The sequence below is a fragment of the Pieris napi genome, chromosome 13 (genome assembly GCF_905475465.1).
Source record: "Pieris napi chromosome 13, ilPieNapi1.2, whole genome shotgun sequence".
In the NCBI taxonomy this organism is placed as follows: domain Eukaryota; kingdom Metazoa; phylum Arthropoda; class Insecta; order Lepidoptera; family Pieridae; genus Pieris; species Pieris napi.
The window spans coordinates 7,316,672-7,335,293 of record NC_062246.1 but is presented as its reverse complement, the minus strand read 5'-3'; the positions used below and the strand labels follow the sequence as shown (position 1 = coordinate 7,335,293).

General features: G+C 32.2%; 2 protein-coding genes across 2 annotated transcripts; both read left to right on the top strand.

Moving 5' to 3' along the window:
* Positions 1 to 2,203: 2,203 nt before the first annotated feature.
* Positions 2,204 to 3,480, top strand: LOC125055507 (transmembrane protein 147). The gene is made up of 4 exons (XM_047657970.1): positions 2,204 to 2,392; positions 2,476 to 2,617; positions 2,794 to 2,916; positions 2,993 to 3,480. The coding sequence occupies exons 1-4, from the start codon at positions 2,316 to 2,318 to the stop codon at positions 3,338 to 3,340; spliced, it is 690 nt and encodes a 229-aa protein (XP_047513926.1). The 5' UTR covers positions 2,204 to 2,315; the 3' UTR covers positions 3,341 to 3,480.
* Positions 3,481 to 4,072: 592 nt separating this feature from the next.
* On the top strand, positions 4,073 to 16,144 carry LOC125055059. Its single transcript, XM_047657267.1, has 9 exons — positions 4,073 to 4,723; positions 4,800 to 4,978; positions 8,090 to 8,180; positions 10,236 to 10,392; positions 11,430 to 11,577; positions 12,610 to 12,754; positions 14,118 to 14,271; positions 14,944 to 15,079; positions 15,822 to 16,144. Exons 1-9 carry the CDS (start codon positions 4,418 to 4,420, stop codon positions 16,141 to 16,143), a joined length of 1,638 nt encoding a protein of 545 aa, XP_047513223.1. The 5' UTR covers positions 4,073 to 4,417; the 3' UTR covers position 16,144.
* Positions 16,145 to 18,622: the final 2,478 nt, after the last annotated feature.

The following is an 18,622-nucleotide window of genomic DNA, read 5'->3' as shown; positions in this document are numbered from 1 at the left end:
AAATTATACATAGATCCAGTCGTAAAGAAAAATCGGTTTTTATTGCCCTGTTTTCATATATCAGTTAGTAATCTTGCGTATAGCATTGCAACATAGATTTTATAACGCAGAGTTTAATTACAAAAAAAAACAGCGGCGACAATTCTGTATCTGTATCATGATCTTCCATGAGCTTTCTGTGCCTGACACACGCGGTCGACTTTTTGGGTCTAACGCCAGCCAGTTTAATAAAAAATAATTTAATTGACTACTTTGAGTATTCCCAATAATCTTAAACATGTGACCCACTTAGTAGTAGGTAGTTTTTGTACCACTGTAGCGAAATTATTTATAAATAAAATTTCAACTGGGTACTAACAAAAATATGTATTTTTTTATTTAGTAGGTACTAAAAGTTTTCTAATAAATTTTAAACAAAAAATAATTGTGGGCTAAATAAATTTACATATTGAATAGTAAAAACTAATTTCGTTTTTTGTATGTGTATTTATTATATATGTTCAATAAAATAAATAGTTACTTTATATAATGTAGGAACCTATCAACCTAGGTTAGAGATAGAAACTATTTAAATAATAAAGATTGTTAGTGTAATATTGATATTGACACAAGTAGATTTTTGTTATTAATATTATCTTACATTCTCAATTTATTTTATAAATAAAAAGCCTATTGCAATTAATTAATGACAGACCAATGCAGGTCTAGTGGATACATTGACCACCAAACAAAATTGCATTGCAATTAAACTAAAAATTCTAAGCAATACTGAAACAAAACTGTAAAAGCTCTAAAAGCTCAAACAATAAAAAAATTGTCATTTTGATTATTTTGCAGATAGCCCTAAAAAAGTTACAAAGTTACAAATAAATACAGAATATCCATTTTAGAGAAAATTTAAAAAATATTAATAAATAAAGTGAAACAAAACTCACCGAATCCACACTGCATTCATAACCATTCAAAGTTTAAACTAAATTTTTAAGACACTGTTTTATGTTAAATTACAAAAGATTGAGTCTATAATTGCTATGCAAATAACAGACAGGTTGTAAGCATCACAGTCGTTGAAGTACTGCAGTCAAGCGGAGCCTGTCCCGGTTCCCTCGGAGAGACCCAACTATACTCCGGACAAATAAAATCTAAATTTACAAAACTCTTTTTTGCTATTGGATAACAAACTCATGACCCCTTTTGCGCGTGTGCTGTAAAAACTAAAGGGTTAAAAAAGTTACCCCTTTGATGCCGCACCCCTCTTTTGCATCCCTTTCTTTGGGTCCCTAAATATGTAGCTATGTAACTCATTTAAGACTATTAAATAGGAACCTAGATACTGCAACACAAAAAACAATAATAGATAAATTAACACAGATCATTTTTAACCAAAATAAAAATTTTTACTTACATCCATTTAAATCTAAGTTCGAATGTATTCTTTTAAGACAATATATAAAAAAACTCCATTATAATTTATTCCTTGAAGTTAAATATTTTTTATCGTTTTAAGTTCTTTGTTTATATTATATATCAAAAAGAATAAAAATTCCTACCACCTCGAATGCATAAACAACAATAACATAGGCGGAATAAACTAAATTTCGTATAATTAACTAAAATTAAGTCCTGTCTAAACTGTAAGCATTATATAAAACAATTGGGGCCTATTATTTATTATTTATATTTATTAGCCCATTCATAAATTGATGCCATATTCCATTCATTTTACTTTCATAGGCCATGTAACAATCCTTTGAATCAAATTAGTATTTTGGCAAATTGTCAATTGAATAAATAGGTTATTGTATAGATTTATTGACAATGTCAAAGTTTTTTTTTTATGGGAAATATTTATTTCATAGTTTTTCCTTTTTTGAATATTTTATGGCCTGGTAATCTATATCTATATTTATCTCTCTCATAATGGGTTTGAGAATGTAGTTAACAGTTTTGAGTAATATATTTAGACTTTTACAAATATTTCTACTGTATTAATTTGGAAATTGAATAATGTTTATTAAATTCAAGAATTGACTTTCTTAATAATCGATGACTACAATGAACAGTCTGTGGTCTTAGTTTATACTCACAAACAAAGTATAGACTGTTGTTTTATGACTAAAAGTTCCTACTGTCAAAACTCAAATACATTGACATATGACAGTTATTAAAAGAAGACATTGGTGATTGGACTCAGGACTGTGAACAACCAAATACTCTAATCTTGATTCTTGATTTCTTGAGCTTAGCGAGAAAAGAGAAGCTGTAACTAAAAAACTTCTTGATTTCTAATAGTAGTAGTTAGTACAAATAAAATAATGACTTTATACCATTTTGGTAATTGTCTGGCTTTAGTTTATGCACCATATCACATGGCATACAAATTTTCTGGAATGTAAGAATGATAAATCCATAACAAGGTTAGTCTAATTCAATAAAACAAATGTCTAAATTTATTTTATGTTTCTGTCATTTCAGATCAGAATATGCTACCTTTTCGAAGTGTATCTATGCTGGAGGCCTCTACATATTTACTCAGCTTTGTAAAATGTTACTTCTAGCTACATTCTTTCCAGACTATGATAACACTCATGCTTCTGGGGAATATGATGTCTTCTTAGTATGTATACCTACAAATCTTAAGTTATAAATTTTTTCTGGGATAAGTGTAGGCCTATATATGATTTTTTGTGTAATGAGTTTATATGGATTTGGTTTATATAGACCAAAAACCAGATAAAAATTTTGATTTATTTATTATGCTTATTAGTTATTATTAACTTATATTATTTTTAGGAAATTTTGAAAGCCACAGTTGATTTGGCTGATCTACTTGGTTTGTATTTAGCAATCAATTCTGTACCCGGCAAAGGACATGCAAAAATTTTGACTGCAGCAATTGGATGGGCAAGTGCTGAGGTAGTCATCCTTTGCAATATAACTTGTAAAAAATTGCAAATAAAGATTAACTTAGAAATGCTAAAATCATTTTCAGGTAATTGTCACAAGAAGTGTTCTTTTGTGGGTTGGTGCTCGGGGTTCTGAATTTGATTGGAAATATGTGCGATCCTGTGCTGAATCAAATGTAGCACTACTACAACATGCATCAACAGCAGCATTAGTATGGCTGTGGACAAGAAGTGACTTGCCAAAAAAACACTACCCTATTGTTATGGCCCTTTTAGCTTTGTCTCCATATAGAAATTTGTTTGAAGATGCAGTTGCAAGTGTTTTATCTCTAAGTGCCTGGACCCTGTTGGCAGTTCGAGCAATACATGCCTCTGCAGTTGGTTTAACAGCATTGGCTATGTATGCTGTGCTAGCACAGCAAATTGGCATGTAATAGTTTTATAGTACATAATTTATTAATTTATGTAGAACTCTTAAATTAGAGAGAGTGTGTGTATGAACGATATTTTATTTTAAAATGGTGCAAGGTGAAATGCTACTATAAACATAATAAACAATATTCTTTAAAAATTATTTATTAAATATCCCTTTTTATCCTATATATATTACATTTTCATTAAAAGATTATGTAGCTTTGATCTTATGTTTGTGTCAAACCAATATAAAAACTACTGATCTAATTTCAAAAATTCTTTCATTATAAGAATGTTATATTATCCTGCATTCCTGAGTGAAACTGCTATGATCAATAGGAATGATCATCTATGAAAATAGACAAAAAAAATTTAACCAACAATATATTTATTGATTGGTCTTGTCTTACAAACGGAATGGTATGTATTAAACAATTAATTATTTAGATGTAGTTATAATAATTTTATTATAATTAGGTGCCAAGAATCAATTTTTGTTAATGAATTTGGTTCTAAAAGCATGCAATATTTTGAGAACGTTCTTTTATAACTATAATAAATTCTCTATTCATCATAATTTTTGGACACAATAGGTGCGTTAGTAGCAGTTAAAGTATTTTTATAAAAAATATATGTTTTCTGTTTCGTTTCGAACCTCCGTCTAATATTCTGTAGTTATATTTTGTCATTACCTATGGTCAATTCTCATTTCGCAACGTTTTGTCAGTTGTCAGAAGTTTATTGACAAATCTTGTTTAGATTTGAATAGTGTACTGTGTAATGTGTTGTGTTTTTAATTTAAGCAAACTCTAAACAAATAAAAAAAACAGAGTAAATGCTTAATTAATTTTAATATTACTTATAGATTTGTAAAAGAATCCAAAAGGCTGATTAATTAAGGTTGAAAGCATATATTAAAGGATTCTCCCTGTTCCAATGCTATGTGGCGTTTTATGTATTTTTATCCGTGATTTAGATGACTTATTTTCCTTTCGATAACCTTTAACACGGGCTTTCTTACTGTATTTAAGCATAATTTTCCTCAGACCTGTGAAGACGTAACTTAAACGACTATGAACTGAAGCTTTTACAAAATAATGATAATAACGGTACTGGTACTTGTACTGTTGAACGGGTTCTTAAGTATTGCGGAATATGTTAATATCAATTGTAGCAATCATTCCGAGTCAAATTTGACTTTTGTTCCTAGCAAAGATGTTGCAGGACGTTATAATATTAATTGGTGTACAGAGAGTGATAAAGAGGTGACAAGTTGGGAGCTGACTTTGAGGTATATTGAAAATAGGTCAGAGAATGAATGCCAAAAATATAGCCTTATGATGAGAGGTCCTCAACACTCATTCTTTCGAAGAAGATTGAATATGGATCTCAACTGTACAAATGTAAGTTTAAGCTTATCACTGAATATTTACAGCAACGTTGCAGTTTTCATTTACATATAATTTATAAATATTCCAGGCATGCTTTTCAACAAGTTTGGACCTAATATTTAATGGCACCTGTTATCACATAAAGACCCTACTTCATCATGGAAATAACAGTACCAGTCCAAGTGATTATGTTTTTTATGCCAAGAATGAATTTTCAAAACAACATTTTACAGACAGCCAAAGTCCTGTCAACACACAAAGTAATGGGTAAGCATTCAACTTATACAACTTTTAGTGCTCGATAACTTCTTATATGCTGATTTTTTAAGATCATGGTACCCTAAGCTAAGACTTGTGCTTCTATGTATTGTTATTTGAAAAATTAAAAAAAAAACTTGTCTTGAACATTATAGGACATTAATAATCAAAGTTAGAATTGTTTTTGTTAATGGGTGGTTCTTATATAAAAGGTTTTTCGTCTATGGAGGAGACGGCCAAGGAGAAATGTTGGAGTTTTTCCATTATACATATATATTATGACTTTTGGCCCGTTTGTGTATCTACTCACGTAAGGGCAAGTTACTTAAAACATATTTTGTCACTTTTTAGAGGGCCAGGGTAAATACATCAGGCAGGGTAGAGACATGAAGATCAGGGTAGATACGTATTTGACCAGGGGAGATAATTAGAAGCAATAAAACAAAGAATACAATTGAAATAATCAACTTTTATCCAACATTGTTCTTGAAATTTATAATCAGGCAACATTTTTTATCGTATTTATTATTAATCGGACTAAATGCGCCGTTTTTAAGCGTTTATTTTCATGTCGACGGTTGTTGAATATTTTTTATTTGGTGCTTGCGATCTTTTGAAGTTATTATTTGTTCAATGTCAAATGGAGTCTCGTTTTCGGACTCTGAATCGGGGCCGGAAACGTCCTCGACTCGGAGACGAGATTTTTTTATTAGACGAGTATGTCATGACACCAAGCTTAAAATGATCGCAATGTATATCTTCATTGCAAAAGCAGCTTAAAGACTTCATTTTCAATGTTGTCGGATCTTCAATGTGGACGCGCAAAGTCCAGCAAAAGTCTTTGTGTGTTTTACCACTAGCAAGCAAAGCGTCTTTGTCTAAATATCTTTGTCATTTGTAACGAAAACATTAATGCTAGGACAGTTTTTCTGAATAGCATCTGACAAATCGCTCAGACATGCTATATCTTTGCGACTATCTACCAATAGGTCGGCTGATCTTTTGCAAACAGCACCGACACCATCTGGAACTACCTTACCGTGTCCAGCTTCATGGTAATTCCAGGTAAAGTCTCTTAGAGCTGGGTAAAATTATATTAAATGAGTGACAAGAAAATAAAACATGTATTTGTTGCAACATTGTGTTACGGGTCCATCGCTCCAAAAATGAAGGATCTCTACTTCTAATGGCAAGCTGTTCAAAATTGGCTGTAAGTATACCCATATAGCTGGAGGCGTATGTAACAAAATCTGTGACATCGAACAATAGCATGTTGTCTTTACTTCACCTGATGCCTCTTCTTTCGTGTAAGTTACAACTGTGTACAGACTTATCTGTTGACGTGCACCTCCAAAATGGAATGCTTGCATTTCTTTAAAGTCACTATCACTATGTGTATTTCGTTTAAAGTCACTAAGGTTCACGTGAATCACAGCTTCTCTTACTGTCAAATTTGTCTTATTAATTTTAAAAGCAGAATGTTGGTGGACTATATTCAGTTTATGAAGAAAATACTCCAAGTTGTCTTCTAACTGTATAATCAAATCACGTAGATAAAATTGAATCACCTTTAGTCTTGGATTCCCACTTTCTGCAAAAATTTGCTTACTAATATCAAATTGTTTGTATTGAAGTCCTTTATTTTTACAGTGCATTCTCGCGATAGACACTGTTCGTTACACCTATTGCAACAAATTATACGAAGAAGATTTTGATGGTTTGATATTGATGTAACTTTGGCTTGGAATAGTGCCGCAAGAATCAGATCCACATTGGCGTGTGCAACACACATACATTAAATAGGTGGCACAATTACTATGATACATATCTCCCCTGGTCAGTAAGTCTCTCCCCTGATAGTAATCTTACCAGGGGAAAGACGCCAGGGGAAAGACGTTTTCATAACATAATACATTATTTTGGTTTATACAAGAAAGTTTTCAATGAATAATAAAGCAAGCTTTGACTATTACAGTATTACTAAATTAGGACAGGAATTGCAAATAAATAAAATGATTAGTATAACTTTTATTACTTACCAGTGGAGAGACACAATGACCTTGCGAAACCGTTACATCGCACGGACGTGACACAAAAACTGGCAAATGGCGTTGATCTAAACGCTTCTGTGCTTAGTATTGCGAACTTCACGTTGTTATTTGTCAATGAGCGAGTTCGGTAATGTGGCCATCTTATATTTTATATTGTAGCAGCGGTGCGAATATTGCCAGGGTAGATACACAAAAAAAGCGGGACAACAATTAAATTTTAAAAATTATTGAAAATAAGCAAATATTTTTCAATTTTTCTTTAATAATATTTAAGTATATTTAATTAAGTTTGTGGTAAACATAGTTTGTTTTAGCAAATAATACAAATATTGTATGTATTGTATGCTAGTTAAGCTGAAACCGGTAAGGGGACAGGCCAGGGTAGAGACTTTTTTAGACTATATAACGAGTTTTACAAAAATATGCTTTAATGAGACATTGAATTATAATGTTATTTAATAAAGGACATTTAAGAGAAGTGATTCATTGCACAAAATAGCAACGTATAGATTAAAAAAACACTTTTAAATAGATTGCCACCATAGTTACCTCTTATAAGAGAATCACCCTAATACACATTATTGAAGAAAAGTACATATAATATAAATATACATAGTTTTGTTTTTATTCTTTGGGGGCCGTTCAAGTAATACGTAAGAAGTTTTACTGCAATTTATCCCCTCCCCCCCTTCCTCTTGTCAGCAAAAGTAAGCAAAGTTCTCAAAAATAATAGTATGTGAACATATAATTTTTTTGTAGAAATCCTCGAAAATGCATATTATTTTCAAGCATAGACAATGTGTGAGTAATTTGTGTAAAAATTACTGCCCGGTAATTATGTAAAATTACCCCTCCGCCCTTATAGTACTTACAAATTCTGTGTGTGTCTCTCTCTCTCACCCTCGGAATGCCATTAGCCCATACTATATTTATATACTCAAAGTCAAAGCCTTATTATACAGGTACATTACCAACACCATTTGAAAATAATGTGCTACTATATAAATGAAAGACTGTTAGACTCATCCCAAACAAAGGCGCTTTATGCAATATAAGATTTATATTTCAGTGAGCATCTGACCGTTCACTGGTTCCTGAGCTACATACCCGCTTCAGAGTATTCAATGGATTTGTTTGGGGACTCAACTGGTCAGCTACCGGTAATTGTTTACTACGTTAACTGTTTGTTCACATAAAAATTTTAATACTATTTTTAATGTTTGTGACTAGCCAGTAATTTTTAAAAAGTATTAATTTCAAAATATACCGAAAATCCATTTAAATCAGATAAAATAAAATAATGGGTTTCTTCCAAAAGTTCCCTATTAACTAGTTATATATAATATTACGATAAAAGAGTAACATTTAAACATATTATGTTACATATTTGTAACTTTTAGATGATTGTGGGTTTATACATTTAGCTGTTTTACTGATAATTTATTATCATTTGTTGTATTAAATATTATTTTGTACATTTTTCCTCAATACTTTCGGAAACCAATAGTGGCGATAAAGGAAGTAGTAATGTGATAAGAATCTACAAAAAGTAACAAAAACTAAAAAAAATATTTTGGATTTAGGGGGCGTCCATAAACTACGTGAGGTGTTTAAGGGGGGAGAGGGGGTTGAGTCAAATCTCATTTAATCTTAAGTTGGAGAGATAGTTGCCGAGACCCCCCCGGTCTCGGCAAATATCACGCAATTTATTTCTGAAAAAAAAAAATTAGGAAATCGGTTGACCCTAAAGGCCATCTCTGCAACTTCCAGCTAACTCCGTATCTAAACGCTCAACATTTCACTTATTTTGTTTTAGTCGTAAATAAAAGCACGAAGCAATTTTTTTTTCTTTTTACAATATCAATCCAACGCGTTTACGTAAGAAACCCACATTTTGGAAAATCTCACGTGAGATTGGGGCGGGGGGAGGGGGTTGAATAAAATCTCACGACATCTCACCAGGGGGGGAGGTAGGTACAGAAAATTTAAAAAAAACAACCTCACGTAATTTATGGACGCCCCCTTAGAACCTTTTAACTGTTGCCAATTTATTAATTGGCTCTACAAGCGGAAATAGAGACACATTCTAGTGTCTTTCATCAATACATTTTTATAAGCAAGTATCCTCAGAAAGAATAAAAAATCCCTTGGAATAAACAATGTAAAATAGAGTAGCTAATGCCTAAATAATATTCGTATGTTAATTGAATCATTATATTGCATATTAGCAGCAAACTGCGATATATGTTTCAATTGTATTTTAACTGCTGTTCTGGTATGGAGTAATTTAATAATCATCTATCAAGGTCAGATGATTGATAGCTCCCACGTGGCGCTAATATAAGTGTTTACGTCATTTAACGACACACGCTTTAGTACATAATAATTGGAGACAAATTGTTTTGTTAATCACAGTTAAAATATACGCAATACAAAGTTTTATATATTTTTTTTTACAATTTTAGGGAAACTTACAGCTAAAAAAGGTTCAATAATATACAATTAATATGATGAAGGCCAATTATCAGTATCCACACTTAGGCGTTATCACATCCTTACACACCAATGCTCAAAAAACATTAATAGCTGTAGATTACAAGCCTTCATAGTTGAGAATTAGCGATAATGATTGGATTTAGACATATCAGATACATCCTTACCCATAGTTGTATACAACCCGAACATGTAGTCAACAAGTTATTTGCTGAAAATCTTTAGATAATAATAGCGTGACAATATGATATCCTAAACTTTTCTACTTCAGTAAATAATAAATTTTATGCATCCCAGTAAGTAGCGTAACTATACAATCTGGGGACCGTGGCAAATTCTTTTGATGTGGCCCTATCAGTACAAATCGTCGCGTTGTACTCAGTTTAATTTTAATAAACTTCGAGATTTTTAGTGTACTCAATTGAGTACACGTTGTATATGTATCAGTAATGGTCATAGGCCTCCTCTCTTAGGCGAGAGGGAATGGTCTGTAGTCCCCACGCTAGCCCAATGCGTATTGGAGACTTCACATTCATCCATAGAACATAATATCTCTTGGGCAAGGGCCCTCTTGCCAGCTCGCCACTATATTTACGCCACTGATCCCAGTATCCCTACAACATTTATAAATACATAATAGATCGACTCTTTTAAAGATGTTTCATTAATTATAAAAAGGGTATAGAAACAAAATTCTTACGAAGTTTTAATATATTTTTCAGAAAGACGTAACCGACAATTGTACGGTAGTAAGGCAAACTGAAATAGTGTGCTCTTTGTGGGTCCCCTACGGTGACTATCGGATGCGGCTCCAACATTTGGCACCTTGGACAACTGGATCGATATTTAATTCTATCATAAATAGAGAGTACAGCTTTGGTTAGTTCCACAAAAAATTACCATATCTTTATAGAACAATTTGTAGAAATAACTTGCGTTACTATATTTTAAGGTTTGGGTGTTAAAAGTTACTTATTTCAAAGAAGGAATGGCTTCAATACATTTTTGTATGCAAGTGCCGATGTAGTTCTCTCTATTTCAAAATTCCAAAAAAATTTGATTATAATAGATATTTTTTGCGATTAATCACTGTTAATATGAATTTTATCCCTTAAGATGTGGTGCTACCTCGAAACGTCAAGTTATACATGTCGTAAAAATAATAAACCTAATTTCACCGTTGAGGATTAAATAAATCTCAAAATTGAAACACAAGATGGCGGATGTTTCTGATCAGCTGTCTTATTAATTGTTAAAATAATACTACTATGTTTCTTTTTATATATACGTTATTTAAAATGTAAAGGATTTCTAATCTTTGTCTATGTCTAATCAATTATTACGCAAGCGAATGTGAAAAAGATATAGTTTTAGAGTTCGAAAGTAATCTTGATACTTGAAAATAGCTTAAAAATACTTATTATTTCGCATAATCGCTGATTCTCTTTCCGCAGACTCGTTGTTTTGAAAGTGTTTCAGTTGGGTTTTAATAAGTGGTAAATCTTAATATATATAAATTCCGTGTTACGTTGTTTGTCCGCTATGGACTCCTAAGCTACTGAACCGATTTCAATCAAATTTGCACACCGTGTGCAGTTTGATTTAAATTAAAAGATAGGATAGCTTACATCTCAATTTATACCCGTAATATTATTTTATTGCAAAAAAATTGTTTATTATTTGATCACGATTCTAACAGATGGCGCTGTGTTGAAAGTACCAACGTTTCACATAAGCTACAATTTAATGGCATTACCACCAACAAAGCATGGTGGTTCCCATGACTGGTGTTCTCCTACCGTTTCCTTTGAATAGGTTACTACTATGTAATATAACTAAAACCTTAGCCACAGCAACGCTTGGCTGGTGTTATAGTGTTATATATTTTCAACATGTGATTTATACAAAAATTTCAGAGCATAAACCAGAGAACCCGGTGCCTGTTACACATAACAATAGTGGGCTGCTATGGATCAGTTGTGGAGCTCTTGCCTTCGTTCTTACACTTACCGTTGCCCTTGTGCTTATCTGTCGCCGTATCGAAAGCAAACGGGTCTGGATGCAGTAAGTGTATAAGGGAGCGTTCAAGTATTACGTCACGCAATTTTGTAGATTATTAAACCCCCGTAACGTTGTTCTGTACCCAATAGTAAAACGTTTCGTGACCATCCAGTGACTCTTTATACCTAAAAGTCACCATTATGTGGTGTAAAGTACTGAAAAGTCGAAAATAATATTAACAATAACGCGTAATTTTATATCCGCCCGCATCGTAACGTTTTACAAATGCCCCCCCCCCCTCCCAAAATACGTTACTTAATACTTGAACGCTCCCTAAATGCTTAAATAATAATTATGTAATTATATAAAAACGAAATGTTATGCAAATTACACACAACACAATGTCATACTAATTTTTAATATTACATATACACTTCGCTGCCTCTGCGACTCAAAAAGTGTCTTGGACTCCTAAACCGAATAAAATAAACAAACAAATGGATTTCTTTTAAAATTGGGTTTTATATGAAATAGGTTGATTTCTTCGTTTATTTTTAATGGCTCTGGAATATAAAACACAAGTTGTATTTGAAGTTCAACTTTTTATAAAATATGTATTACCATATTAAAATGAATTATTTTGTGATGAATAGATGTGGCTTCATTCTGTCAAGTACATTGAAAATAATTTTGCCATAAATAATAATTACTGACCTTCCTTTGTATCAAGAATCTCATAGAACCAAGCTATTCTGAAAATGAAATACATAATAGTCAAAAAAGTTGAATGACAATTTTTATTAAACTTATATTTGTTTTTGGATCTGATCACTAATGATCATGTCAAGTGACCAAATGTTTATATAAATATGTATATTAACATTTAACAATATGGTTAACCATTTGAAATTAAATTTGTTTCTTTATTTCATTTGAAAAAGTAGAAAGTTAATATTTTCCATAACAACTATACAAAAATATCGCTTAAAATGTATTCCATAATAATTATGATACTTAAAAAAAAATCTCTGAAATGACAATTAAATTATTTTATAAATTTTAGATATTTTAAATTAGGAATGAATTTAATTTCAGATGGATAATGCAATCAGTATGGAAGCGGAATTCACCAGGAGTGTGTCGCGGTCGCGTAGTGCTCGTATACGCAAGAGATTGCCCGCACGTTATGAGGCTGGCTGCTGCTTTAAGAACGCTTTTGGCTCGTGTCACCGATGACCCGGTAATAAAATGACTCCTTTAATACTTACATCTAAAAAAATTAAGTTTAAAAAAAAAATTCTACTACATAGTTTGATTTTGTTATCAAAGTTTTTATTATATTTCATTGATGACTTATTTTTAAGTAGCTAGTAGTAATACTACTCGTTTAATAAAAAAAAGGGTGCGTGTACTTATGTACGCGCGTAAGAAGTTATACTTCTTTGGCATTACTAAAAATAGTTTTTGATTGCATGCAAATAATTAATTACAATTAAATAACCAAAGACTGGAAAAGGAGTCATTATAGTCAATAAAGTTCAGTTTACATTTGAAAAATTAAATAAATAAATATTTATTATTATTCTCTTACATTAAGTGTAACATAAATTCTCTTATTATCTTGTTTTTAAATTATGTCCAATGCCGTAGCATCTTCCGTGGGCAACTTCATTCAGTTAATTTTGTGTCACGGTGCGCGCCGTAAAATTTCACTCTCATCAATTTTTCATATCGCGCCTAAAGAAGTATAACTTCAAAAACATACATAGTATTCTATTCCTATAAGCAACGTATAATATTAGAGCAGTGTTGGCCTAGATGTGATGATCCCTGAGGTAGTAGGTTCGAACTTTTGTTATGTGCTCCTTTAACAATTTCTCGTATGGTGAAGGTTGTAGCGCCAATGCTTTTAAAAAAAAATCAAAATCAGAAAAACCTTAACTATTATATAATAGTAATATTTTTTATTACAACAAATTAATGTAAATAAAAAACATTTTTAATTGAATGCTTAATTGTGGATTGAGATTTTTTTTACTATATATTAACATAATTACTCATAGATTTCATTTAAAAAATATTTTATATGAAATACATTTTTGCTGATTTATTTCTTCACTTCTTCAGACATAAATCATGTCTCTGGATAATAAGTTTCGCCTAAAGCTTAGGTTTCCTAGAAAAGCGGTGCCGTTATCCAACGGCCGTGATGTAACGGTGGGTGACGTTACCCATACGTTGTCTTTAAATAACATCCGAGTACCGTAATGTCAAATAGCGGTGCTGTCATTTGCATGACATTAGTTTAACGTTTTTCGCGTGTAGCGGTGCCCATATTTAATTAATACCATGACTGGAAACGTGACTTGGACGAGCGAAAATGATGTTTTTTTGCATTATGTTAAAAAGTAGAGACGGCGTTATTAACAATCGTAAAATGACAGCCGTTAGTTAACGGCACCGCTTTTCTAGGAAATCTAAGCTTTACACAAGCCCTAAGCACAAGATGTATTTGAACTTTAATTTTCCCTTTGTATAATTTTCGAATCGATTTTTTTTATCTTTGCTTAAGTGTTAAATAAATACATAAATAAACCTTCCAGGTGTATGACGTATACTGTCCCGAACGCTGGTCGGCAGTAGCAGGTGCTGCGGGTGAGTGGATGCGACGAGCTGTGACGTCGCCTGACACACGACTGGTGTTATTGCAGACACCTGCGCTGCAACACCTGCATCGGGCTACTGGGGACCTTACGCGTGAGTATCTTCGTAGTACATATGGAATTCACTTCCCGTTCCCATCCGCTTGGCTTCTTCTCTTTCTTCCTCTAAATCTTGACTGTGCAAGCATTACCTGACTACATTGTATCCCTAACTTTTGTACTAACTGATCTGAAATTATCGTGATTAATTTGCATTTTTTCTTTTTCATGTGTCCTTTTTGTTATTGTCCCTTTCGCTTTTTACTAAGTTTTCATACGTTTTAACTGTTTTGCTTTTTGAAGTGAAACTTCTTTAGGCGCATAAGGATATTTTTTTATGGATGAAACGCAATAATAATAATATTAGCGTCACGAAGATGTTTTATTCGAAGAAAAGGGAGAGAGCGATTGAGACAGAGTGAGAAGGGCGAATGATCTTATAGAAATTCTATTTTTAAATTAAAATTTCGGAAAGGGAATTTATGAAATATTACTATTTTATATTTATTGCAAAAAAAATGATTGAAATCACAAATGACGAATTGTAAAGTAAAATGTCACGTGTTTTTATTTTCGAAGAAATAAATTTAAAAAACATATGATAATTATATAATAAGACTCTATTGATATATACGTGACTTTTTTACTTTTCGTCTATTTATAATGTATAAGCGATAATAATAGTAAAAAATAGATATTCACTATTATATATAAGTTTTCCATACAGCTGAACATCCACTCCTAGGCAGTGTTGCGGTGTACCGTCAGCCGCATGGTGCAGATGAATTGGTGACGCTCGCATTGCGGCTTCTCAACGAAACTGCGCACCGTACCGTGCAGTACCGCAAGTTCTATAAGATTACGTGAGTACATATGTATAAAATTACTAAATTGTATTAATTCTCTTTAACTGACTTATTAAAAGCGAGGAGGAATTCAATTTCACGTGAAATTTTAGTTTTTTAACGACTTATCGACGTCCGTAAAAACAGTATCTCATATAGTTATATTTTTTTTACTGTGAAGCCAAATGAAGAATGTGTGCGCATACGCATTTTAAATGTCAATATTATTAAATTAATATAATAATACAATTTCTGTTCCATTATAGTTAATGTGAGAGTAAGATAAATCAATCGGCAGGTGTTTGAAATAATTTTTAATTGTTAAAATTTTTGGGAATTGTCAATCATGACATTGAATAAAAAAAGTCAAATATTTAAAAAGCTACATTTTAATAGACATTTAGATAATTATTTCCTTCCCGTTACGTCTCACTTAAAGTAAATTAATTAAATGCTGGGTCTTATTTTTTTTATAAAATTAATGTTTTATCGGTTTTAAATACGTTCAAAATGTATATCTTACTAGTGGACCCGACAGACGTTGTCCTGCATGATATTTCAAGCGATTAGTAAAGCAAAGTATGAAAGTACCGACTGCAGCGCCATCTGGCGGGCTGATTTGTGAATCTAAACCATTCCCAGATCCCCTTGAACACACACAAAAAATTTCATCAAAATCGGTCCAGTCGTTTGAGAGAAGTTTAGTGACATACACACTCACAGAAGAATTATATATATAAAGATATCCGTTGACTTACAGTGTATCCGGTCTGGAAGTGGACGTAGTACCCACAGTGACCCCTTACCGCAGCTATCAGTTGCCCCAAGACGCGCTTGTCTTGCTACGAGATCTCGATCCATCTCTTTTCCCCACCGATTCCGACCAGCCCCCCAATGAGGAGAACCGGTTCTCAAATGATTCCCCCCTTAACCGGTTTCCCTCCGTTGAAGCCCCCCAATCTCCCCCCGAAAACCCCGAGCTTAACAAGGAATTGCAAGTACTTCAGGAAACAGCCTCGGAACTGGTCGCATACGTGCGTGAAAATCCTGCCTATTTGACTGAACAGCTCTTCTTTATATAAGGTAATTATTTTGTATAACTTTTTCTAATTATAATATTTATTTTCTATTTTATGCCAAACTTTTGAGTATATACATTATACACTCGATGGTTACTAACACATACACATTATTCAAATTCAGTAAAATTATTTACAAATTAAATATAATATCTTAAGTTAAACTAATTCCATCTCTGTGGTTTAATAGTCATCGCACATAAATGTGTTTGGATCCGGTAAAACAAAAAAATTGTATTAGCGGGTACTTACATTAAACCTATCTTGCATTTATCAGATTTTTGAAGTTATACTTCTTTAAAAATTGATGAGAGTGAAATTTTACGATGCGCGCTCACCGTGACACAAAATTAACAGAATGAAGTTAGTGGCGCATGTTGGCTGTGTATTTATATTTATATTATTTATCCACATGCTTTGAGTTTCCACATTTAAAACACGTATTTTCATTTTGTTTTCATTATAAGACATTTAGACATAACATAACATTATACAAGTGCGAATTTTATGTGTGCGTCTGAATTATAATCAGAAGTGATTTAAATTGAATATGTAAATCAATACTAATTAATATTAGAAAATAATAATAAATATAAATATAATAATAATAAATATTTATTTATTTAATTTTTCAAATGTAAACTGAACTTTATTGACTATAATGACTCCTTTTCCAGTCTTTGATTATTTATTTGTAATTAATTATTTGCATGCAATCAAAAACTATTTTTAATAATGCCAAAGAAGTATAACTTCTTACGCGCGTACATAAGTACACGCACCCTTTTTTTATAAGTGGGTGTATTAATGATAGTTTCGTTATTTCAGAGGAAATGCGTGATGCATACGACTAATCGAATCGCCCATGAGCGGCGAGATTCCTTATTCGGGAAAAACAGAAGGAGATTAGGGGTGAACTTTTTAGTGGCAATTGTATGTACAATTTACTTTCAACTCAAGGACACGTGACCTAACGAAGGATTAAAATCTACAATACAAGAAATGATGCACTCGATTTTTTTACATTATTTAATAAACTTGACCTTTTAAATGCATCGTATCCCACAAGTTCTCTATAGCTGTAAATGAAAATCTATTATAAAACCTACCTGGTCACGTGACCATACCCATACATCCTTTGGCGGTAGTGGTTCACGCCTTAAAGTGATTTTGTCTCGAGCCCTAGTTCAACTGGAATTGTCCCCGATATTTTATACTATACAAGTACCCTCTGATTTGTTTAATATAACGGTGAATTTATATAAATTACGGGCTTCAAATGTGTTGTCAAATTTTTGTACGAAAATACTTTATTGTTTTAGCTGTTTTATGCAGTTAGCCTTTACAACTTGTCAAATTTGTAGAGATACTGGAATATTTTTTTTTAAACTCGCCCCAGTTTTCACACGGGCAATCGTGACCCGTAAACCTTGAAAAATTATATACCTACCTCATAAATGATTCTAGATATTGGTGAAAACCGCAATAAATTCCGTGCAGTAGTTCTTGGGTTTATCGCAAAGAAACAGACGGACAACCACGGCATTGTTATACAACTTCGATAGTTAGATATTGTGGCTGACTTTTTGATGGGCATTATCAAGTTTACAATTTTTCACTCGAATTATACAACTCTCACCGTTAAAGCGAAAGAAACGTTTTCAAATCTGACTATGGCGAACAAATCTTTTCATTTTTTAATATATGACACTAACAAACGCGGCTTTTTATATTATAGTAAATTTTTTTACCAACTCGGTTCTGTAGATTCAGATATTACCTCTTTATAATATTAGTATAAATAAATATTAAACACATGGGGATTGTAGGAGTGACGTAATTTGGATGGCAAAAGCCTCAAACAATACGTAAATCAAATTAGTACTATCGTAATTAGCGTAATTAGCGTAGCGTTATTCTTTTGTTTAAAATAACACCCTGTTATCGTTTTTGGAACAGAATTGAAGCACCAACATGCATTGCGGAAAGAAAGACGTGTGGCGGTTATACGAACTAATAAAATTCCTATTTGCTATTAAGTTTTTTCAAGTATCAAGATTAATGTTGACTATAATGACGTAATGCTGTCAACATTACAAGACATTTAATTTAACACTGCAACCGGTTTTCTTTCCGCACATACTATATCGTTACTTGTTATGAAACCGCAGCTTAAGGGTCTGTTTCACATATGGATAAAGTACCAAATAGCTATGCCACACATAAATTATTTGGAAGATACATTGTGCTATTTGACACTTCATCGGACTCATAACTTATGATGGACTTTATGTGACGAATAGCTATCTGACAGTCGTGAAACTCAACAATAGTATTTATCCTACCAATAAGTAATAAATAGCTAATTTGGAACTTATGTAGAACTTATCCGTACATTGTGAAACAGACCCTAAGTCGCGTGATAACAGAGATAACCTGCCCTGTACAAAATATAGGACAATTTAATGTTCAGATAATATTG

Coding starts and splice junctions, on each gene's coding strand:
- LOC125055059 (XM_047657267.1), top strand. CDS start 4,418: ATGATAATAACGGTACTGGTACTTGTACTGTTGAACGGGTTCTTAAGT. Junction 4,979..8,089: donor GTCAACACACAAAGTAATGG/GTAAGCATTCAA, acceptor TTTATATTTCAG/TGAGCATCTGACCGTTCACT. Junction 14,272..14,943: donor GGCTACTGGGGACCTTACGC/GTGAGTATCTTC, acceptor TTTTCCATACAG/CTGAACATCCACTCCTAGGC.
- LOC125055507 (XM_047657970.1), top strand. CDS start 2,316: ATGACTTTATACCATTTTGGTAATTGTCTGGCTTTAGTTTATGCACCA. Junction 2,618..2,793: donor GGGAATATGATGTCTTCTTA/GTATGTATACCT, acceptor TATTATTTTTAG/GAAATTTTGAAAGCCACAGT. Junction 2,917..2,992: donor TTGGATGGGCAAGTGCTGAG/GTAGTCATCCTT, acceptor AATCATTTTCAG/GTAATTGTCACAAGAAGTGT.